Source organism: Cololabis saira, chromosome 5 (assembly GCF_033807715.1).
Source record: "Cololabis saira isolate AMF1-May2022 chromosome 5, fColSai1.1, whole genome shotgun sequence".
In the NCBI taxonomy this organism is placed as follows: Eukaryota; Metazoa; Chordata; class Actinopteri; order Beloniformes; family Belonidae; genus Cololabis; species Cololabis saira.
This window is the reverse complement of record NC_084591.1, coordinates 16580837-16605031: the sequence shown is the minus strand read 5'-3', so window position 1 is coordinate 16605031 and position 24195 is coordinate 16580837. Positions and strand designations below refer to the sequence as shown.

The 24195-nt window shown below is 39.4% G+C and overlaps 1 protein-coding gene across 1 annotated transcript; it reads left to right on the top strand.

Moving 5' to 3' along the window:
• The first annotated feature begins 3668 nt into the window (after positions 1–3668).
• LOC133443817 (overexpressed in colon carcinoma 1 protein homolog) lies at positions 3669–14940 on the top strand. The gene is made up of 6 exons (XM_061721082.1): positions 3669–3967; positions 9840–9864; positions 11291–11326; positions 13150–13229; positions 13816–13846; positions 13948–14940. Exons 1-5 carry the CDS (start codon positions 3925–3927, stop codon positions 13818–13820), a joined length of 189 nt encoding a protein of 62 aa, XP_061577066.1. The 5' UTR covers positions 3669–3924; the 3' UTR covers positions 13821–13846; positions 13948–14940.
• Positions 14941–24195: the final 9255 nt, after the last annotated feature.

Here is a 24195-nt window from a genome sequence, read left to right as displayed (position 1 = left end):
AGATTTTGTGAGGGGTTCCTATAGATCTACAGTGTGATGGGGAGCTCAGAGCGTTCAAAATAAGCTGTGCTGATGCATCTGGACGTAACCATTTTGCATACAGACACTTCAAACTCGCCAAGCCGCCTTGTCTGAAGCTCTCTCATAAGGCTCTAAGAGCAAAACAGTAAAATTCACCCCCCCAAAAAATTTTAGGTCTGAATAATAGTCTGATTGAATCAGTCCTGTTGTGCAGTGTCTGGGTGTAAACAAGCTCCTCAAAAAGCTCCAGGGGAGCCTGAGCAGCAGCATATATTTCCCTCCCTGGAGGATTCGTGTTGTTACATTTGTCAGGTAGTGGCTCTAAAATATAACAATCTTTATTTAAAAAATGTTGTATGTTTGCTGGCACCACAGGGTTTGCTCTAGAAACAAATGCTCCACATCTGCATGTATTTTTATGGCTTGAATACAGCAGCTGAAAAAGAAAAACACTGGAGAGAAAATGCTTGTGACTTGTGACAGTTTACAATTTCACACAAAAAACAATAAAACACAAGTTTATGTCTTCCAGATTTATCTCTTGAGTAGTATAGGTGTTGGTCCAAATCCTCTGTCAGTCCGCTCTGATACTACCATCCCCTTTTAACTTCATCAACACCCGCAGATCCAGCTCTGAGCTGGGACTTGGAGCAATAGCTCATCCAAATGCTTCACACCTGGCTGTCACCTGCATTGTGAAGCTGAATCAATGCTGCAGGGACATTTTTCACTGGCTGTCATTGGCTGACTGGTGAAAGACTGCAGCATGTCTGCTCTGTGGGAAACCTTGCTCAGCAACACCACCTCTCCAACAAATACAATAGCTGTTGGAGCTACAGTAAAAAAAAAAAAAAAAAAGAAGAAAATTGCTCCTTGAGAAAAAAAAGTGCCAACCATCTACCGGTGATTTCCAGATTGAGGCTCATGTGGAACCACAGACTGTACAAAACAATGGACGAAGCATAATGTCACGTTGTGGTTTCTGAAGACTGGTTTCGCCCGTTTTTCTTCGTACACACCCACCATATGCCAATCAGCTTTGCACCCAGCTCCTTCACCCAAACCCTGCTGAAATATTTCAGAGCTGCCGGCAGATGTTTACAGCAGTTAATGGAGATTAAATCACCTTATCATCTTATTCAATCATATTTGTTATTTACTGTCTAATTATGTCGAATTATTTACTGTTTAATTATGTCTTGCCGCTTTTAATGTCAATGTAAAGCACTTTAAATTACCTTGTGTTGAATTGTGCTATATAAATAAATTTGCCTTGCCTTGCCTTGCCTTGCCTTGCCTTGCCTTGCCTTATCGGTCTGTTGAAGAATTGCAACAAATCTTAGTTCCACATGAGCCTCAAAGCAGAAGTAAGATGGTTGGAACTAAGATTTGTAGCAGTTCCTCGACTGGCCACTACAGACCGGCTGCAAAAGTGAGTCAACATCCATTGACTCCCATGTTAAAATGTCCAACTTTAGAGAAGCAATAACTATATTTACAGCCTGGTTCAAAAAAACATTTTGGTCTCAAACATTTGATTTCACACCCATGACAACTGGGAGAGAGGTAAATCTTTTTGTGACACACCAGGAGAAAAAGCATTACATTTATTTCTAATATCATTGATTGCCAGTCAGCTCAGCCAATGGATAGCCATTATCACTTCTTCATCCGTAAGAGTCATGCTACTGCGATTAGTGAAGCAACCAGGCATTTGTACTAACCCAGCGTTGGCTAAATGCCAAAATGTCATTTTTGATTTCCCGTCGAGTCAACATAAAACTATATATTCCGCTGTAAATGCTGCTAGCACATCAGCGGATATTTTTTTAGTGTTCGGCTGAAGGAGTTGGGAGCAAAGCTAACTTTGATTGACACCCAGTAGGCATGTTCCTGTTGGCAACATGGTTACGCCCTGAAGGAAGAAAAACGGGCTTCAAAACCGGTCTTTAGAAACCAATGGGTCACCTGACTTAATGCTTCGTTCTTTGTTTGATAGTCTATGACAAAAACACACCTCATCATGAACGCTCCGAAACGTCTTTGCACAAGCACAAACCCTCCCGCTGTTGGGAATCGGCTGGAGATGTTTGATATAGTTTAGTGAGTAATCTTCCTTTAATCCATTTCTTTTTTGTGTTGCAAGTCTGTATATGAAGACAGTTTTTAATGTAATTTCAATATTTTTTTTATTGATCTACTTTGTACTCATGAGATATGCAGCTATAGCAGATGTGAAGAGATATTTGCTTTATGCCACAAAAACTATTTTGGGTTAGAGAGCACATAAAATTGCTTACCCTACCTTTGAATTCGTATTTTGAGGATATGGGAGAAAAGCTGCATGGGGTAGGCTACATGGCTGCTGCACATTTTCCAAGTAGATCCAACACATAGGTACGGCTCAAGCTCATGCTCCAGTGTTTCATTGTATCCTCATGGACATCTGTAGGATGCTTCAGTGATGTTAGTGCATCCTCATCATAGCGATTAACAGCCAAGCTCCAGAAGTAAGTGCTCTTATGACTCCTGTGGTTACAGACTTAATCGCCAGTTTGTCATAGAAGATGCTAAAACATTGAGATTGAGCCACGATAGTTTTTTGGCCTGTAATTACAATGTATGTGCCTGAAGTTAATCAAATTAGTTGTTAGCTTTATCAAAAAAAGTTTCAGGCCGCCATGATCGTCAGTCCCAGATAATCTCTCAACATTTTGCACTTTATTGCATGTGGCCAAAACCAGGTAAACAATTTACATGCGGATCTGTATCCAAATTAACACCATTTCATATTGACTTTTGTGTATAAAATGTACTAATGATCTATCTCTACTTCTAAGACTTATCAGAATTGGATAGATGTCATTAGATTTAATTAACCATTATATACATATATAATTCTATGAAACTCATAATTAGCCTGCCAAATTAGCCTGTATAGGCAGACATCTGAAATGCTATTTCTGTTCCAGAAACAAAGTGCTTTGTCACTGCAAACTTTGATCTTAATTTTAAAAATCATGTCTTCGTCACTGATTGAATATCAGCATTGCTTTCATAATGCTGACGTAATACATCCTGACATATGAAATCCTCTCATATGACTGCTGTTGTAGTACAGGAGCTTACAACAGTGCGACTGAAATGTGGAAAAGTGGTATACTCGGAATCGTTGAGGGCTGGGAAGTATCCCGTACATGGTCCTCCATGCGTGGAGTGTTCAAAGTTCCTCTTGACTTTTTATTCTCCTTGATTTTCAAAAGCTGAAAGAAGTCAGCTTTTGGGACAGGGAAGGATATGCTTCAGCTATATTTAAAACCTAGAAATATCCTCTATGTTTTAATGGGGATTTGGGAATTTTACAGTGACACTGTCACACAGCCGGATATATCCATGCCCTTAAATACAGTCCATTTTTTTACACATTTATATAAAAAGGAAGCTCCTCATTGGTTGAGTCACACTCTACCCTCCGCCTCCTTTACCCTGGTTTCCCGGGCAACTATGTCAGGGTGGAGAAAAGAGCAAATCATGTGAGGGCAAAGCATCTTTCTCTCCCTCTTCCCCTATCTCTACCATTCCCTCTCTGTCTCAGTGTGTGTGTGTGTGTATGTGTGTGTTTGTGTATAAAAGCCTCGCTCAATGCTCTCACTTCAGTCTCAGCTCTCGGTTTCATCGCAGAGTGGACAGTAAGACTCAAGACAGGGGAGGGTGACAGACGATCAAAGGGGGATCCCTGTGAGCCATCTCTGTGACCTTCCCCCTCTTTCATTCCTTCCCTCTCGTCCCTCCCTCACTTTCCCCTTGTTTCCCAGCGTGTCGTAAGTCTCCCTCCTTTCTTCCTCACCCCTCTACTCACTAAGCGTCTCCGCTCCGTTCGGACAGTGGCCGCATCGATGCAAAATGGGTTGTGGCAATTCCTCAGCCACCAACACCTCAGGAGGGGGTGAGTGTTTCAGGAATCTCTGTGTGTCTCTCTGTCCGTGTGTTTTGTTTGAGTGATAATGGGTGAACGTGAGAGAGACGGTGGTAGAAACACTTGTCAGTGTATCTGCATCAAGGGGAGAAGGTGTTTTGCATGTATATGAAGTACGTGAGGGTAATCCCTACAGTCAAGAGTGTGTCAGTGTGGGTGTATGCGTCCTGCACTCGGTTGTGTGGATTCATTCATGAATACACATTCACCCTCTAATAGTTGTCTATCACATTAATGTTGAAGATATTTCCAGCATACATCTCAGTCTCTGTCAGGGATGATTGTAGTGCTCTCCTAAAGCCACGGCTGGACGGGGGTGGATCATCAAGGGTCTCTTATCAGACAAAACATCTAAGTTGCCTGATGAATGAGCATGTGAGCAACGTCTCTGATACAGCAATTGCAATGTTGACATCTACACCAGATAGTCACGTTTCTAGTGACCCCCCCCCCCCCCCCTCCATGTGTGTGTGCACGGGCGCAGTGGTTTCCAAGGGTTTTATAGGCTGAAAAGCAAACCTCCTTACTGACATTTACCCACCCAAGTCGTCTCACCTCTGGGTACAGTTTGGAACAATGTGTGAGGCACCATTGAACTACGAAATAATTTAATGAGTTTCATTCATAAAATCTGGAGCACACGTTTAATTGGTAAAAATTCTTACAAACCTTCACTGAGATATTTTTTGCGGCTTCTCCTCAAGGAACAAATATCTCAGTTGGTTTTGACCCACACAAGACACATTTTAAATTATGCTTAGTACATCTCCAGGCACCAAAGTCAAATTGAAGTAATAATTAGTTTGAAGTAGCTACAGGACATCCTCACCACCGCTGCCCATTAAAGCAGTGCTATTTGTGTTTGTGCTTGTGCAGAAGCGTGTGTGCTCACCTAATCAGTACTTGCCAGGCATGTTAACAGAGCCACACACAGCCACTGTTCGAAATGTGATCCGCTTTGATGTGATTCTCGAGGCCTCTAGGCCACCTTGTCTGGAATGATACAGATGAGGACGTAAGCTGGACTCACAAAACCCAAATAATAAAATATCTTGGAATCCATATTTCAGCCTGTCCCGAAGCTAATTTTAAATTTAGTTTTACTTTTTTAGTCCATAGCATCAGAGAAGACCTTAGCAGGTGGTCCAAACTTTCGGTCTCTCTATCCCTTTTCCTCCAAACCGGTTCCAGAGCTGGTTCGGGGCCAGTGCTGGTGCTGGATCACGACTTGTTCAACTTGCAAACCAGCTGAGAACCGGTTTGCTTTTCCATAGCTCTGATTGGTCACTGGAATGGCAAACAAATCCAGGATTAAATCAAACACACTACAAAAACCATTAACTATAATCTTTGGGACTTCATGCCCTCAATTCAATGCAATTTTTATAGCGTCTATTACAATACAAGTTGTCTCTAGGCACTTTCCAGAGACCCAGAACATGACACCAGAGCGAGGATCTCCAAGATTGGATGAACAGTTTAGCCTTGATTCAATCTGTAAAAACAAATTCATAGGAACAGCATCTTTAGACATAAACAAAATAGTCACAAGTACTTCAAAACCAATAAAGTGAATAAAATGCCAAACAAACAGCTTTTAGAATTTGTATATATTTATTTCATTTCTCAATCTTTTTTATTGCATAACTCAATATTCAATTTCCCTCAATCGAAGCAAAGAGCAGTTTCCACCCAGGACACCTGTTGGTGAAAGTTCCTTAAAGACCTTTGAATAGCCCAAAAAAATACAATCTATTGTTCCCCATTACTGTTATTATCAGCATTTAGAGCTAAAGAAGATAATTGAAGAAAAGACCTGGCAGCATTTAAAACATCCCTTCAGTCTCACTCCACAAATTATGTTATTTTTCAGCAAAAAACAAAACAAAATCGTTGTTAAAAAGTCTCTCACCACAACATACCTCAGTTCAGGTATTTTTGAGTCTACCTCAAGTCAGACTCCATCCAACCATTCTTCCAGTACCTTTACCCACTGCCAAAGTTTAGGGTTAGGGTTTACGATAGGTAATTCCTGAGGGGCATGGGGGATCCCAGGCTTCTTCAGGTAGAAGGCAGGGACCAGAACCATCATAGAGCTACATATGGACAAACGACCACACACACTTATGTGTACAATTTAGAATCACCAATTACCCTGGGATACATGTTTTTGAACTCTGGAGGAAACCGGAGTACCCAGACAAAACACCACGCAAGCCTTTTTCCACACAGAAAGGCTCCATGCAAGTCAAATATTTAGCTTAAATAATTAAATGGATAAAGTGGGTGTTACAATTGCAGACACCTGTTTACCCCATCCTTCTTAAAACAGCAGCCGCCTCCATGCCTTCGGCTCTGCACACCAGCTGTTGTGGTCGGGCCTACGGTGAAGCTGTGCATGATCCTCAGCCTCATCATCCCCCTACCCACCCCCTCCTCTGAAAACACTTCCAGATGATTTTTCTGCACAGAAAATATCAAAACATTATTTCAAATAACATTAACTCTACTTTCAATTGGAAAGACAAAGCAATCTATTGATAAATCAGCGGTTTAATCTAGTAACAGACTGCACAGAAATAGAACAGCTCATAAAAACTCTCAAGGGTCATTTAATCCAATTCCATAAAATGTGGTTTCCTTTCCAGTAAAGAGCCGGATCCTCTTAACCCTGCATTTCCCCCTTGAACTTCTGAACCTAATTATTGTAAATAAACAGTTAAACCACAATCTGTTAGTCCAACAGTGCATTCCATGACAGAGACCCCTCATTTCCCTTTATTTCTGCCCCACTTTTTTTCCCCCCTGTATTTGTAGGTACACTGTTCATGATAATCATAAGAGGTGTTTTGTAAGTGTATTTTTTTTTCTTTTCCCCTTTCTCCTTCTTGGAGGTCAGTGATCAGCACAGTGTCACAAACATGTGACATACTGTCACTCTGATAAATGTGGGCTCGTGGTGGTTCTTATTTGTCCGTACCAGGTGATGCCAGGCCAGAGTCAAAGGACACAGCTTTCTGCACCATTATTTTCTGTAAAATGAAGAGTAGAAGGGCACGGTGGAAGTATTTCTCCAGTTGCATGTTTCGTGACAGTTTTATGTACTGCTTATTCAGGGTGAGGTTACTGTGGTTTGCTTCCAGGAGATATCCTAAATCTTACCCATAACCTAGGTCAGCTAGACGTAAAGTCAAATCACACAAACACATTCCAAATACAGGCGAGGGTCTTATCAGTCTTACTCTAATTGCCACACTGTATTACTCACGGCTCATCCCAAGTCTTATACTCACAGACATGAATGAGCTTTTGTCAAGACACTAAAAAGGCCCCTTTGTCATGTCAGCAGACTCAAGCATTCACACTGAAAAGCTATTCCTTCTACATGGAAAGTCCATTTAAATAGAAAGCATGTGAGTTGCATATATACTGGAAGTCACATCTAAATACGATTCAAACTTAAGCACTCAGCTGAATTTCGATCTGTCTGTGGCTCCTAAAAATGACACAGAAATGTAGAAGGCTGTATGAAGGAAATTGAATGACACTGCAAAACTATTTGTGTTTTGTTTTTTACAATATCTGTATATTATGCTGAGTTTGTGTCATTTAAAGGCTATCAGAAATGGGAATGCACACCAGATTGAATTGTATAAGTGTTGCAGCATTGGTTTAACAACAACCGAATTTTGCCATTTATATTATTTTCAGGATTTGTTTCTCAAGTTACTATCTGTGGAAACAGTAAAGGTGTTCTTAAATGAATACTCTGCTTCTGGGTTTTATCTTAATTTTTGCTTAATAGTTAAGATATGGAGTAATTCATCTGGTCGTTCACCTGAGGATCTTTTGATAATGTCCTGATATGTCTGTACAATCCAATCGCCGATAGATGCAAAAGGGAGGGAGTTCATAGCCTCTGCTTCCACAGAGCTGGATCAGTTGTATATTTATGACAAAATCTTCCTTTTGCGTCTATTGACGGTATTTTGTGTGATATCAGTAATAGAGTTGTCAGATTTAATTACTATTAATTAATTTATTACAAGGGGACCGAAGTACATTACTTTACAAACATCCATCCATTTTCTATACCCCCTATATCCTTTTCAGGGTCACGAGGGTCTGCTGGAGCCTATCCCAGCTCATTTTCAGGCGAGAGGCAGGGGTTACACCCTGGACAGGTTGCCAGTCCATCGCAGGGACACATATAAACAAACAACCAGACACACTCACACTCACACCTACAGGCCATTTAGAACCACCAATTAACCTACTAGCTACCTAATTAACCTACTATGCATGTTTTTGGACTGTGGGAGGAAGCCGGAGAACATGCAAACTCCACACAGAAAGACGACCGCCGGGCCAGGGAGTTGAACCAGGAACCTTCTTGCTGTGAGGCAACAGTGCTAACCACTAAGCCACCGTGCTGCCCTACTTTACAACAGTTCTTTTTAAAAAATATATATACTCTTTCTGTACACACACAAAGCTAAAATTACATTGGTTCATCCTTTCCCTTGAGTATCACTCAAGGGAAAGGACATTTTTGAGGATTGTAAGAGGCTTAAAATAGAAATACATTCTGAAGTTACTACTTGTCCTCTGGGCTAAATTTGACGACAGCAAGCACGTATTCGAAATTAAACTGCTTCAGCTAATGTTGCTTTGCTCTCCAACAAAGGTTTAGAGGCATTACCCTCCAGTCATTGACCTATGGTTGATTTAATTCTGAAATATTCCATTAACAGATCTTAAAAATAGGTAAATACCACGTCAGATGAACAACGACACATGGTATACAGTATTTCACTTTGTCGCTACGTACAAAAACTGTGCTAAAAGGCAGAGGACAGTTCCAGTCTTCCCAGAAGTGGATGTCGCAGCAAGTTCACCATTAGACTGTTGAATGATGCAAATAGAAAGAAATAAAAAAAATTTCAACATGTCTGACTCACCATGCAGTGTGTTCTATGTTAAAGTTGATAGTAGCTTAGAAGAAAACTGAATAAGTATGGCTTGTTTAGAAGGGTTGCCAGGAGAAATAATCTCCTCTCTAACACGAACATGGCAGCCTAATTTAAGATGCAACACACCACAAGATCTCAGGAACACTATCCCTTGGACATGTGAATGTACATGTGAATGTACATGTATATATGCACAACACTATGCATATCAGCATTAATACCTCAAGCCCAGCGTTCGGCACGATGGTGGAGGTATGATGATTTACATTTTAGTCAGTAACCTTTAGAAGATGGTGTGCTGTAGCCATGAAGGTATGATCACTCACTAGAAACTCAACAGTAACGCTGCACCAATGAAGCCATGATTATTTGGTATTCATGGGCCTCGAGGGCTGCTGTCCTGCATGTTTTAAATGTTTCCCTGTTTCAGCACATCCTGCTACAAACAACTGTGCCAATAAACAGACTTGTGCAAACCTCAATGACAAGCTGATGATGATCCATTCATTTGAAATCAGATGGAGGGAAACATCTAGAACATGCAGGACAGCGGCACTGGAGGACCAGGATTGCCTAAAGTCTGCCAGCAAAAGATATTTCCCCACATCCTTACACTTCTACCAACATCCCAGACTGAAGTCAGCTTGCTATGGGATGTATGCAGTAAATGTATTTAACTGCACTGCTGCAACACGAGTGGCTGAAGGAGGTAGGCAGCAATAAATTGGGTGTCAGTATGTAGTAGAGAGCATTGCTGTACAATGGATGTTTGTTATCTGGTCCACTTACTGATAACACAGGACTTCAAAGTTAGTAAAGAAGCATGCATTTCTTTATAAGCTTATTTTTTTTATTTAATCTGTTTTCAGGGCCAGCAGAAGTGTCCAAAGATGTGTAAGTACAACTGTGATTTTTTTTTTCATTATCAAGTTTTCCATCAAGTAGCAGCATTATATTCATGCCGCAGCTGATGCCTTAGAAGGTTACCTTCACATAACCAAAGTTTCCAAAGTACTATGGCCACACTGACACTGCAGCAGTGTTTCATGTCTATAAATGTACAGTAAGTTTTATTTAATTTTAATATAGGCTATTAAGCAGTGAATTTCATACAAAGAACATGAAACAGAAATTTTGAATTTATTACATAATCATTAATCAATTTATTAAAATTGTAATTATATTTACAGTTGATTAGATAATCTTTCTTGGAAGAAATTGTCAGTTAAAGACTGAATTGACAGTAAATGTAATTTATAGCTATTTGTATTACAAAACCATGTTCACTAAATCATTCTTTAAGCAATTTCTTTTTCTGACTTTGCAAAATATTTCACTAAAGTTGCTTTCCTCTGAAGTGTCATGCAGATCATGGGTTGTGTTATGCAATCAAGAGTCAGTATTTTTTCAAAGTGTAAGGAGAAGCAGCATTTGTAAAAGGTTTCCAGGAAAGACTATGAATGAGCGTGTGTTCGGGTGGGGGCTCGTTGCTGGTTTCAGTTCATCAAGATCAGAGATGCTCAAGGCAACCAAACCCTGCCAAAAGATCGTCACTTTTTGAGTCCTGGTTTGGTGAGGTGTGAACCCATTAGGGTAAAGTTATGCTACGGTTCACCATAACTAAGTTAAGACTAAGGATTTCATTACAATTTAGGTCAACTGAAAATGGATAGAAGGCAATGCAATTTCTTTATAATGAAAGCTGTATAAGCTCTTGCATGTGCATGTGTTGTGTGTGCTGTACAGTATGTACTGTGTCAGCATGTGTGCGCTTTGATAGGCATCTGAGCAACAATCATAGGACCCATGAGAGCTGACTGTAGAGATCTGACTCAGTCAAGGTAATTACAATTTCCTGGGACTGACCGACACAGCAGACTATCACAAACAAATGTGTGTAAACACACAGTGGCTCCCGTTTTTTTTTTTTTTTTTCGTTTTAGGGGATCCACCACAGATATCATGCATTTCCAAGCCAGTTTTCTTAATCTTATTTAATTCTAACCATGAACTAACTCTACGCCATTATTTTCTGTGAATAAGATGGTGTTTCTTCTTACCATCTCCTCTAAACCAAACAACAACCCAGAGGCCTTTGGAAACTGGTTGTTCTGTGATCCGGCTTAAATGACAATTGCTAATTCACTTTGCCTCATCATATGTTGTTGCCATCAGGGAATGAACAGTATTCCCTGCAGCACACCTTTAATGTTCCAAAACAAACACATTTCCACAGTCCAGTGTCTAAAGCTTTTAATTATCTCATGTTTGTCTTGGTACTTCGACAGCTGACCTGACCTACGATTTTTCTCTCAATCAGGACAGAAGATGCCTCGCCAGACGATGAGAAAAGAAGGTATCTTGTTCAGACACTTTTGCAGTGTTTACTGCAGCTGTTCTCTGCCTTGTGGCTGACAGATCACCGTGTAAATAGTTTTTATTCATGGAAAACATTTTGAGAAGGGACGGTAGGCGCAGTACTTTCAGTCTCACATCAAAAGTGAACAATCTTTGGGTCAAAATCACTGGTTTGCTTGGAGTTTTCTGTGTAATGTTTGCAAAACAAATCGATAAAAAAGTTACAGTCCGACATTAGTCTGACCTCTATCACACACACACACACACACACACACACACACACACACACACACACACACACACACACACACACACACACACACACTATACAGCCAGCCTGTTGCTGGGATAAAAACTTGTGTTTTTATCCCAGCAACAGGGGAGTGCCAGCAAGTGGAGGGTTTCCAGCAATGTTTTTGTCATTTGGATCAACTTCAGTTAGTAAGCAAGTCTTTAGCCTTGTTTCCACTGAATGGTACGGCTCGGTTCGGGTTGGTACAGTTCAGTTTGAAATGGTAAGCCCTGACCTGATTTCTATTTCTACTGACAAGTGTGAAGGCTGAATGACTGTAGCTACAGCAGCTATATAACAACATGATATCATAAACAAACACAACAAACCAATTGGTGCCAAACAATGAGTGACTTGTGAAACTATTAACTTGAGGTGAAACTGCAACAACTGTATCTACTGCCCCATCTCAGAATGTTGTCCATGAAGAAAAACACTTTAGCAACAAAACTTACCAATAAACTCCATTATGGTCTGTACCAGAGAGGTGTACTTATCCGCCACACCTTCTTCTCCTGCACTCACTGGATGGCTTCCATCAAAAAACAACCCCCCGCCAAAAAAAAAAATCAAACACCTCCACTTTTTTCCTGTTTGCACCACTTCTGCAGTTGAGTGATCTTCAGCTTTTCCACACTGGCTCTGCCATTTCTTGCATTTACTCAGGGAGAGCTCAGCGAAAGACCCATCAACAGCCATCCTTTCCCCCGCGACCATAACAGCTCTGCAAATCCTAGTTTGTCCAAATGTTACACATTGGTATCGATTCATGTAAGCAGTCTCAAGTCCTCGCCAATCAAAAGTTTATTTGTTTTTCACGGCCTCTTGTGTTCTTTAGCATGCAGCATAGAAGTCAAGCAGTGCCAATAGCTTCGCCTTAAACATATTGTGCCAATTTTGTGACCACAAGAGAAGGTTAACAACAGAACAGTTTGGTTACCTTGTAACGTTTTCCAACTTTTGACAATGGAAACACAAAAAATGGGTACAGTACCGACCCAAACCATTTCTTACTGCTCAGCAGAAACATGTTTTTTTTTGTCCATATAACTGGTGGTCCCTGTACAAGATGCCCATTGAAAAGTGGACAGCAGACCTCACTAGAGGAGGTCTGCTGTAGTGTTATAACTGCACACAGAACACACCGGAATCCAAGGATGGAGCAGAATCTGCTTTACTCAAAGGCTGAAACATTGGCATATTTATTTGTTCAATGGCCTGTCTGTCTGGACCATTTAAAAAATGTGCTCCACTGTTTTGGTGATCATTTTACTTTTGCTCTTGGAGTACAAAAGAAAATCATACACATGTTGATGGAAAAAGAATTAGATTTTAAAAACGGCAGAGAGGAACCAGTTGTTGTCGTTCCGACGAGCCTTCCGGTCCTGGATCAGTGTGGTGTATTTATACTGTCTTTATGTTCTGTAGGGCAGAGTGGGGAAGGATTATTACATTTGTCAATTTTGAGGCACAATTTTTGTTGTTTGTTTTAAGAAATGGCATCTTTAAAACGTCTCTTCTTATTTCAGGAACTATGGAGGTGTATATGTGGGTCTGCCAGCAGACCTGACCACTGTGGCTGCCAGTCAGTCCAAGTCCACACGTACAGGTAAACATTTAACACACACATTCTTAAAAAATGAACATTTCACTTTTATACACTGATAGACATTATGATATACTTCCAAATGTACAAAGAGATGCTGTAGTCCTTGGAGTCTGAGCTAGCACCACAAGAAACCACGTTGCCTGCAGCATCTTTTGTTTATTTGACCTTGATTCCTATTGAATATTAATGAGAGTAACTCACTTTAGTACATTAATATGTAAAAAATAAATTCTCTATACATTTCTCTATGACGGAAATTAAAGAAAATTTGTTTTGTAGCTTATGTATATCTTTAGTCAACTGTAATACAATCTGTGTTATGAAGCCACAGTAAGCAAACTGTTTGTAATTGTAGTCACGGAAGTTAAATAAAATAATTAATTAATACTGCTTTTATATCCCCTATCATAAGAAATGTTGGCACTGAAGCCTGGCAGTTGAAAGTGCTGTGGGTGGAGCATGTGGGTGTTTTTATTTATTTATTTTTAACAGTTTTAGCAGTGATGCACAAACCACAGAAAAGTTAATAAAAGGCAGTACCGGTAAATATCTGAGCACTGACAGCTTTTTGTCTGCTTCCCGGCAGACTAGCAACCACTGAAGGGACTGCGACAAAGGTACAGTTTTTATTGTCACTCATTCTGTCTTAGACTGAGCAGAAGCTGTTGCAGAGACTAGCATCAAAGCCAAATACTTTTTTTTTGTTCTGTCTTGACAGGATCCTGCGTAATGACTCACCTAGAGAAACTTTACAAACAGAAAGCGTGTCAGTGCTCTGATTCTTGTCCTTGTTCAACATGCGATGAGTAAGAACAAGGCTTTGAGCCTGGCATTGACTGGAGATGTGGACATTTTGCCTAAATGCAGGAACTTTGCCTCATAGAGCCATGGATGACACTCTATGTTTTGGATGCACACTGGAAGTCTGCGTGTGACATCCACAACCACCCTTAACTCTGCAAAAAAAGCCAACAATTACTAGACTTGCACAGCTGTGAGCGGCGACAACAGGCATTGTGATAGCCATCATCACAACCTGGTGACATCATCGGAACCTTCTCTTTCTCAGGAAGAGACGGTGTATTTAGCAACTAACTGTGCGGGACTTACACACACACACACACACACACACACACAAACACACACACACACACACATGGGCACACACACACAAACAGACTTCATGATAGCCTTCTGCAATAATAATCTTGGTTGTATCTCGGTTATAAGTTATATCTCGGTTGCATAGAAATCGATTCATTGTGTGGCAGAAATGGAGCGTAGAGAGAGAAAGGTAAATCAAAGGTCCACCAAGGGCAGAAAAAACACTCCTGTTGATGCATGGCTGAGCATAACCCTATCACTGAAATTTAGCATTGATTGAAATCAGTTACCTGCTGCTTTTAAAGAAATGTATGAAACAGATTTAATTGATGTTGTTTTAACTGATGTCCATAAATGTTCTTGGCACTGCAACCTGGCTGGACCTGGTGCATAAATACACACACACACACATGTATGTGTATGTATATAGATATATATCAGCACAAGTGTCATGATACTCAGAGCTGCTTTCGCTAATTATCTGCCTCTTTCTTGCTCAGTCTCATGATCGCTCTGCAACATTCTTGTTCTCTTTGTCGTTTGTTTCTGAGGGTTTGAAGAAGTAGAACTGTCATGTAATTTGTTCATATCTCACAACATTAAGGTGCAAAAATTTTATTAGTAAAAAAAAAAAAGTGCACAAAACAGAAAAACAAAGTTAATTGTTTCAATGTAGAGTAAGTAATTGTATGAGATTTCTAACCCAAAACACTGTTCGTCACATTCTGTGATTATATCCTCACTATCACCTAGCAGCTGCACATTTCGCTGTAAAAGTCTCGGGCTCATACTGTACGTAGCTTTAGGTCCGGAAACTGGAAACAGAGTGGGAGCAGCTGGAAACGGAGTGGGAGCAGCCAGTCTCCTAACCATAGCAAACATTGTCGCTGTCAATAAGAGCCAGGGTTCCTGCTCATGCTAATGAGCATGAAGTGGGCGGGAGGAAGGGGGGAGTGGTTTGGCCCAGTTCCTGTTCAGGTATATTTTCTTAAGGAATGTTTGATGAAGGGAGGAGGAAGCTTGGTAATGTTTTGTTTTAAATGTTAACAGATGTATCAGCATTTAGAAACGGCTTTCTCTACCTTTCATTTTCATTCATTTTTTTATACTTTGTTTTTAGACTAGTCTTTTTTATACATAATGTATCAATTTTAACTGTGAATATTGTTTTAATGTGCATAATACTTAAAGGGAAATGCTAGTGTTTATAGTTTTTTCCTACTGTCACTCAATCCCACAAGTCTAAAAACAACACTTTTATTTGACAAAAGAAAAATGTAAAAAATAAATAAATAAGATCCCTATCCAGCTCCAGTGGAAAAGGTTGGATCAGGCCAGATTCACAATCTGAAAGGCTATATTGGTTAACTATGGAGGCTAAGATTGGCTGATGTCACACATTTTTATTTCTTGAGATCACAGTATGATAATGACACCTCCAGCTGGGATTATTGGTTAATCTCTTCATACCTAATTTCAGCTGTTTTTTTATCCAGGGTAAATTATTATAAAATACTATATTAGTTTCAAGCAATACCCACCCTGTAAAGAAAAACAGAAACTGACATACCAATTAAAAGAATCAGTCCACTACTGTTTTCCATCTTACATGGGCTGCTTAAATTAGTTGCTACAGCTGTCAAGATTGATTCTGGCATTACACGCATGATGTTGTAAACACTTTAAAAGCCAACCCTTTCTCTTTTTTCATGATAATAAAATAACTTCAATAGAATGACAAAGTGATTTTTTATTATGCCAAAATACGTCTTAATTACAAAATGATCATCAGCCACTCAGAAAGAATTTATTTGATCCCAAATCAGTTATTTTTGTAAACTGCACCAATTTTAGTATTATTAAATTCCACTAGAAAATAAAATTCAACACAGGCTAACCTAGTTATAGAATAAAAAGTAACTAGATCTAAGAACAATACTAAAAAAAATATAGTGGTAGTCGGATGAGACTTAAACAACAGCCTGCTAAATAAAAATCCAGTTCTCTGCTTGTGTCAGACTCCAACTCTTTAAGTGGTTTTTATAGTGTTTCCATTCATCAAAGAGAGATACAGGTGAAAGTGACCTGGATGTAAGCCAGCAGAACAGAACTGGTTGAACTCTAATGTAGGCATCTCACAACTTTGAAGCATGCTTTGATTTGAAACTGTGCAACAATTAATTGTGTAGTCAGACTACATTAGCAAGATGAATTTAATTTTGATTTACTTGTTGTGGGATTTACTGACATTGAGAATGTATTTTTTTTTTCTCTAACAAGAAAACCTCACCAAACACCACACTGTCTGCAGAAAAGAAAACCCCTGCAGCTGGGCAGATATTTGGGACTAAGGCATCATCCTCTCAGTACGACCCTTTACGAAGTTGGAAATAGAACATTTAAAGGAGCCGTCTGTAAGAAATGGCCAAAACTGGTACTGCAGTCACTTTCAAAATATTGTTGAGCGGCGTGTACCCTCCCCCTCCTCCCCCCGACCAGAGGTTGCCAGGTAGGCTGCAGAATGCAGCAGGAACGTAGGCTGCCATGGCTGCGATAATTAGAGCCGAGCTGGCAACCCGGATGACGAAACAATACTGACTTGGTGATTGGGAGATAGGTGGAGGGTGGAGCTTCAGAAACAATACTGACTTGGTGATTGGGAGATAGGTGGAGGGTTGAGCTTCAGAAACAATACTGACTTGGTGATTGGGAGATAGGTGGAGGGTGGAGCTTCAGAAACAATACTGACTTGGTGATTGGGAGATAGGTGGAGGGTGGAGCTTCAGGCCAAAACAAAAAATGACAACATAAACATCAGTTGAGGGCTGCAACTCCTCTTTTTAAACTTGAATATCCTGGCTTGAGTGCTGTTGTCAGTGACATAAGTATTTGAAATGAACATGATTTTTAAATGTCTGTTGACATATCGGGGTCATTTTATGATTCGTTTTATTATTGCTCTTACATACAGCTCCTTTAAGTTTAAACGCACGAGATTCAAGAGATGATCTGTCTGTGCTATGTAAAACATCTCACAGACATGTACGTATAGCTTTAACTGCCTTGACCTGCCAGACTCATAACCACAGGGAATTATTTAAAGCTCCCTTGACGAAACTGTTTACTTGTTTTGCCGTGTTCTAGTTGGTGTGTTTCACAATGACACCAATGAGCAGCTGAGCTGAGTTGATACAGTACCAAGGGCAATTCAGTGTCTTTAAATTGAAAGGCTTTTGTCAACTCACATTGTGGCACCACATTAGTGCTGATTGGCCGTGGCACAGATTGAAAATATTGCAGATACAAAGACCTGCTTTATTTACTCTGGAGTGTACAATGTATTATGAAAAGAGCAGCATTGTGCTTGATTTGATCATCAGATTACTGTGTACTTTTTCTTTACTGTCCTTTTTCCTTCATGACCACATTTGGTCCCCACTGCTGCTTCAGCCGATCTGCATCAGTCCCCATCAGAGGCCTTTGGCTTTTACAGCATGTTGTGCTGTCTGTCTCTCCCTCTTTTATCAGATTCACAATGCCCTTTATGATTGTTGCTCCTGTACATGATGAATGTCACTTCCTTTGCCCTATTTAGTTAGCTTGACAGAGACAAAAGGACAGAATGTGGACCACTGAAACCATCTGATGCCGTTTCTATTAAACTGCTGCTGGAGCTGCTGCCGCACTTATGTCTGAATGTAGAAAGGGTGGATTGTGCTCAGAGATGCTATACGTGTTGATAAGGAGCAATTTAACCTTTTGAGGTTGTGTTTATTTGGTTTCACACAGATGTAAGAAAAGTGAAACCTCTACTGTATTTACATCTCTGCTGTATATAGGGTTAGCTAAGCTAATTAAGATATGTTTATTTAAAAAAAAAAAATCTATTTTTCTTTGCCTGATTATACTGAAAATAATAGGAACCACTTAAGGTCAAAGCAGCTGGGGCTGTTTTAATTATTTACATGGCTATACATACTGGCAAAGATTTCGGCTGGTTATTAATAAATTAGCAGTGTCTCATTAAGAGAAAGGGCACTGTTAGATTTCATCATCAAAGCAGAAATTATAAACATTTTTGCCATAAAGCAATATTTTTCCTCAGAGTTTGGCTGAAATTGCTTCAATCTAACGTAGGCTGTATCAGTTGTAAGCGTTTTTATGCCCTTGTCCTCAGTTTTATAAATGTTCCAAGCTGTGTCCTCTCATCTAATTCATGAAAAAGTTCAACTTGAAACCTTGTAGAATTATGCACCCGTGGTTTCTAAATATCAAATCAGTTGAAATCTATTGAACCGTACTTCTGATTCAACTTTCAATAATGCTAGCACTAGAAAAATTATTATATTTCTAGTGGGTGAAATTACTGTCAAGGAAATTCAAGCGCAGCCATATACTTTCTTTTTGTTTCTTTTTTTCAAAAAGACTAAAGGGGGAATGTAATGACTGGGCTGAAAAGACTGTAGCAGAAATCGACGTGACATGGTTTGATGTGTTGCCCACATTTGCTGTGGTAATTAGTTTCTTGGACCGTTGACTGATAATTCCTCCCACAATGTTAATAAAGTTGATGCCAAGTCCACAACAGGCCTTCAAATAAGTCAAATTGGCTTAGTAAACAACATCACTTACAAATCAAAGTAAAAAGTATTTTCAAAGCTTTTTTTCTTTTTAAATCTCACCCATATCTCATAAGCAATTGTCCATACAATTACGTCAACATTTCTTACTCTCTGTGACAGTGCTCTTGTAACTTTGGCCTTATCTACCAGCCTAAGACACATTGGTGGTTCCTTATTAAATGAATTGCATTTGGCTTTTGCAAGTAACTTATAAATAAGCTACATGTCCTGAGAATAAACACCGCTATAAGCCTAAAGGCACAAGGACTGAGATAATAAACTGGTCAATGTTGGCAATCTGTGGTATCTCTCAACAGTGGGGGCAAAATACTGTGAAAAAGCTCAGAAAATATATCAACATGCTACAATTTTGAGGTTGTTTTTAGCTGCCTAATAGCTGGCTTCATGATGTGGAAATGAAAAAGATGTCATCCTTTTTTGGTCTCAAAACACATGTAACCATAGAAACTTCATGTTCACTTTGAGTGACTGAAATGTTGTTTTCTGCCTCATGGACTGCTGTGAATTATACCCATCTTTCACACATTAACAGCCCATCCTTAATGTTCAAACACCTGCTCCCAAACACTTGCTTTATTACTGATACTGGAATGGGGAGAAATAATAATAATAATAATAATAATAATGAAAAAAAGTCTGCGATTATCTGATACCATCATTAAAGACTTTTGTATTGTTCATTCACAGCTGTGGTTATTGATTGTGATTTCTCCTGAAAGGTATCTTCCTTTTTAAAATCAACAGTCAAACACATTCTTAACAGTAGTTGTAGACGGACTGCTGACAAAATCAAGTGAGGATTGCTGCGAGGAACAATTGTCATGATTAAACCGAGGGCCTTTGTGCACTCTTCCTGCAACATGATCGATCAGAGTTCCATCTCAGTAATTGACGGTGGTGGAGGTGCACGGAGGACAGGGTGGGATGTGCAGGTCCCTTGTCTTTGCGCAGAAACAGTTTCAACCTCTCCAGTGATTCCACTTAGTGTTATGCTTTTGGGCAATGAAAAATGGGAAAAATATCAGTTGTACATGTCAAACTGAATCAGAAAATACATTTGCTCATGCAATTTATATAAATCAAAGATTCCAGCTTTTAATGTGGTCATTTTTCTTGAGACATCAATGATTCATATACACACACACACATATATATATATATATATATATATATATATATATATATATATATATATATATATATATATACATACATACATACATACATACATACATACATACATACATACATACATACATACAGTATATATGCACGTGGGTGACATGGGTGTTTTGACTAGGGGTTAAGGTTGGGTGCCTCCCGTCGCTCTTCATCGCTGTCGTGATGTCTACATAGCTGTATAGATAGCCGTGTGCACATTGGGTATAGATTTACTTTATAGATTAATTTATTTTGTACATTCAGTTAAAATAAATTAATTTATTTATATACATTTATTTACAAAGGTATTCTGTATGTTCAAAATGTGTGTGTATATCTATTTGTATATAGATATATAGATTCATACTATCAATATGTAAATGAAAACTATGGAAATGAAAATACACACACACACACACACACACACACACACACACACACACACACGGACCCCAAATACACAAACAACAACACAAGCTCACAATCACTCTTGAAGGCAATTTCCGAATCATCAAGTGGCCAATCATACATGTTTTTGGTCTGTAGGAGGAAACTACAGTATCCAAAGAAAACCCACACAAGCACAGAGGAAACAAACATACAAGCCCCAGCGGAAATTTAAGCCAGGGACGTTCTAGCTGTGAGGCATCGGTGTGACCCACTAAGCATCTGTGTGCAGCCCCAGGATTTGTTCTCTTTACATACATAATTCACAATAGTTTAAAATAATGTATATTGTTATTTAAAAAAGTGATTTCAGGGGCCCTGGATAGCTTGGTGGGTTGAGCAGGAGCCATTTTTAGAGGCCATGGTCCTAGTGCGGGCGGTGCAGGTTCGAGTCCCAACCTAAGAGTGATTTCAAAGGGCCGTGTGGACTGCTGTCCAGCAAACCTTAACAGGCGTTGATATATTGTAATCACCCTCAGTGAAAATGATTATAATTTTTGTGAAAAGATTTTCTGAAACCTGAAAAACTTTCATAAATGAAATCAAAACTTTCTGAAGAACTAGACACTTCCAAGGACGAGTGTGTTTTTGTAAACCTTCTACTTTATCAATAGTATTTCAACATGGTTTATAATGAAATGTTTTGCAAAGTGAGACTCTCTTCTGAACAGTGCATCTACTCAACAGGGACATCTTTGATTCTTACCTCTTTTCAACAGACAAGGCCAAATTTCCACAATATGGCCTTCCTTTTTACTCATGTATTGTATATTTTACATCAGATAAATCCCCTGTGAGTGTGAACTGTGAGGGGTACGTGATGGGGAACATGTCCTTAATCATATCATCTGTGCATCTGGCCTATCTTCATATCGCAGCTGTTCTTTCTCTGGCTGACGTTTGGTAAACACTGACGTTTCCCCTGATCTGTTGCTCACTGTTGTTGTCCCTAATTCACCTCAAACAAAATGCCTCACACAGTTTGATCCAACAGTCAATTGTAAAAAAAAAAAAAAAAAAGATAATAATTCTGATCCAGTTTTTGAATTTTTAAATTTAATTCTATCGACTCATCTTGTTGATTTCATAAATTTCTATCTGTAGTTCCATTTACCAACTGATGATGTCACTGCAGCACAGCATGAACACCAGCTGGAATAACCCAGGAAGCTTTAAAACCGTATGAGGTTGATGTCTTTGCTTCGGTGTTGTCCATGGAAAGTGAGAAGCATGTCCTCCTCCTGCCCTCAAGGTCTTCAGCTGGGAGGTCCATGCTGTAATTAAATTGTTATAACCAGCCAGCCACCCTAACAATGTTCTCCATCAATTGTGGGGCAGAGTTGCGCTAATCTTTGGCGCCACAGTCCCTCATCAAACCCAATAACTGCAACAGGGTGCTAATCACTGTGTTGGTGGAAATAAAGACCTTGTCAGTCTTTCCATAGCAATCAAGGCATTTAAAGTGCCCTGTGAGCTTACCGATGATCCACATTTAACACTGCTTTATAATCTTCACAATAATGGGACTTAAAGTGATAATGAGGAGTTTTACCACACACATGCACACGAATGACAGTCAATAAGCCTTGAACCACATTTACCTCATGGGATGGGAGGTACGAAAGAGAAAACACTATGAAGCCAGAGGTCTTGTTAAAAAAAACATGTTGCAATTCTTCTGGAGCACATTAGCTTTATAACGGAATTGAATAATTATCATATGTTAGTCCCTAAAGGCAAATTACATCATTGTGGTGTAAAGTGCTGAGGAATAATACATTGATAAATAATGAGTCGCCAATCTGTTGAAACTCCTGAAAGTTTAACAGAGAGTTCAACAACCGATGATGACATCACATGCAGTCGTGGCAGGTAACACAAGTAAAATAGAGTGAATAGAATAGAGTGGATGGCAACTTTCAAGCAAACTGCAGAAATTCAGGGTGCATACAAATCCTGGATTGCATTACATGCTCTTCTTCTTCACTTGAGCCATCCCATCTGCAGCTTCTATCTGACCATATTGTGAGATATTCATATAGAGTGACAACAAGGGATTATCAGTCACTTTGAAATATGGTGCAAAACATAAAACAGGATTCTTAACATTACCTCTGTGTCGTCAACAATAATCCAAATCTGTCTATTTTACTTGCCATTATTATGGCAGTTATGGCAAATGTATTATTCCTGGGATTTAACAAAGGAAAAAAAGGGGTCTCCCGCACACTGTCAAGTCACTTGCAAAAGACTTTAATAAAGCAAACAAACAACGTTTCGGTCCTGAAGTCTTTTGCACCCCTTTTTTTCCTTTGTTCACTCCTACCTACTCCAACGCACCTGTTTTTCCAAGTTTTTTTAGGTGTACATCAGCCTCCAGATCTTTATTCCTGGGATTTGCCATAACCCTTGACAATTAAGGAAAAGAAACCATCCAAACTTTCTTGGCTTCATGCTACTTTATTAATGTCTCCTCTTCAACGTAGAGACCTTCAGAATGTAAACAAAGGTTTCTCATGGCATAGTTACTCTTTACGACAGATGTTACATAGCGCCAAGACATGAGACACAGCAAACGCCAAATGATTTAAAGCTGAACTTTGGGTTGAAGATGAAAATGATGAGGCTGTAGTCATTTGTTTGTTTTGATCTGGGCTGATGTCATTCCAGTACTCTTTAAATCTGAAAAGCTCCCTAAAGGACATTTTTCAAACCAAGACAGCTCTTAAGAAAAAGGTATTTTCTCCTTCTCTCTCTCTGTTTTTGTTCAGGCTTTCACTTGATGTGAAATACACAAATATATGCTCTTAAGCACAGAAAATCTTCTTCCTTTGAATATTTTATAAACTGAATGAAAGGAACTGAAAGGTTTGTTCTCTGCGTGAGATTAAGATGAGTTAAATTGAACTACAGTAGGAGCCTTTTAGCTTTTGACATTTGTCCAAACACCAAAATAAAGTGGAATTTGGTTGAACTGCATCACAAATTTAAAAGAAAAAGACTCTGATATTGAGAAATTAAATGAAAAATGTGTATATAATACCGCCAAAATATTATGTCAGAATCTTTTCTTTCTTTGTACCATTGAAACATCTGAAATTAACATGATTAAATATTCCTCATCCCTTCTCTGCATTATGCTGCCTCCTTAATGTCTGCTATTCAGCTTGTCTGAGTTTGGGCTGTAATTCCAGACAGTCCTTTTTTTATTTTTGGAAAGCCAAGTTACCTTCAGAATATAAACAACCCAAACAAAACAGTGACATAAGAGTTGGTGATCCATCCAAACATCACAGACTGCAGCAAATGAAAAGTGCAGTCCAGTATTTTTCCAAAGCAAACCTTAAACTGTCACTCTTTTTTATGTGTGACACGTTAGACACACAATATGGTCGTACCATTGAAATGAATTTGACATGTAATGCCTGGTCAGTTCGTACAGTAACTGATCTCAGGGTCTGCTCTCTGGCCTTGCACTCGGTCTCGACCAAAATGTGGCACCCCTGGCCTGAAGGGAGGTTGGAGGAGGCAGGGTGGGACTAGCAAGGGGAGCCCTGTCGGTTGTGTCGGCTCCGCTTTACTTTTGACTTTGCTTTGCATGTGCTTCCAAT

What these genes read in the sequence shown, in the direction of transcription:
- LOC133443817 (XM_061721082.1), top strand. Translation starts at nt 3,925, where the DNA reads ATGGGTTGTGGCAATTCCTCAGCCACCAACACCTCAGGAGGGG. An exon ending in CACCAACACCTCAGGAGGGG is followed by an intron (nt 3,968 to 9,839) that starts GTGAGTGTTTCA and finishes ATCTGTTTTCAG; the next exon opens with GGCCAGCAGAAGTGTCCAAA. An exon ending in CCAGACGATGAGAAAAGAAG is followed by an intron (nt 11,327 to 13,149) that starts GTATCTTGTTCA and finishes TTCTTATTTCAG; the next exon opens with GAACTATGGAGGTGTATATG.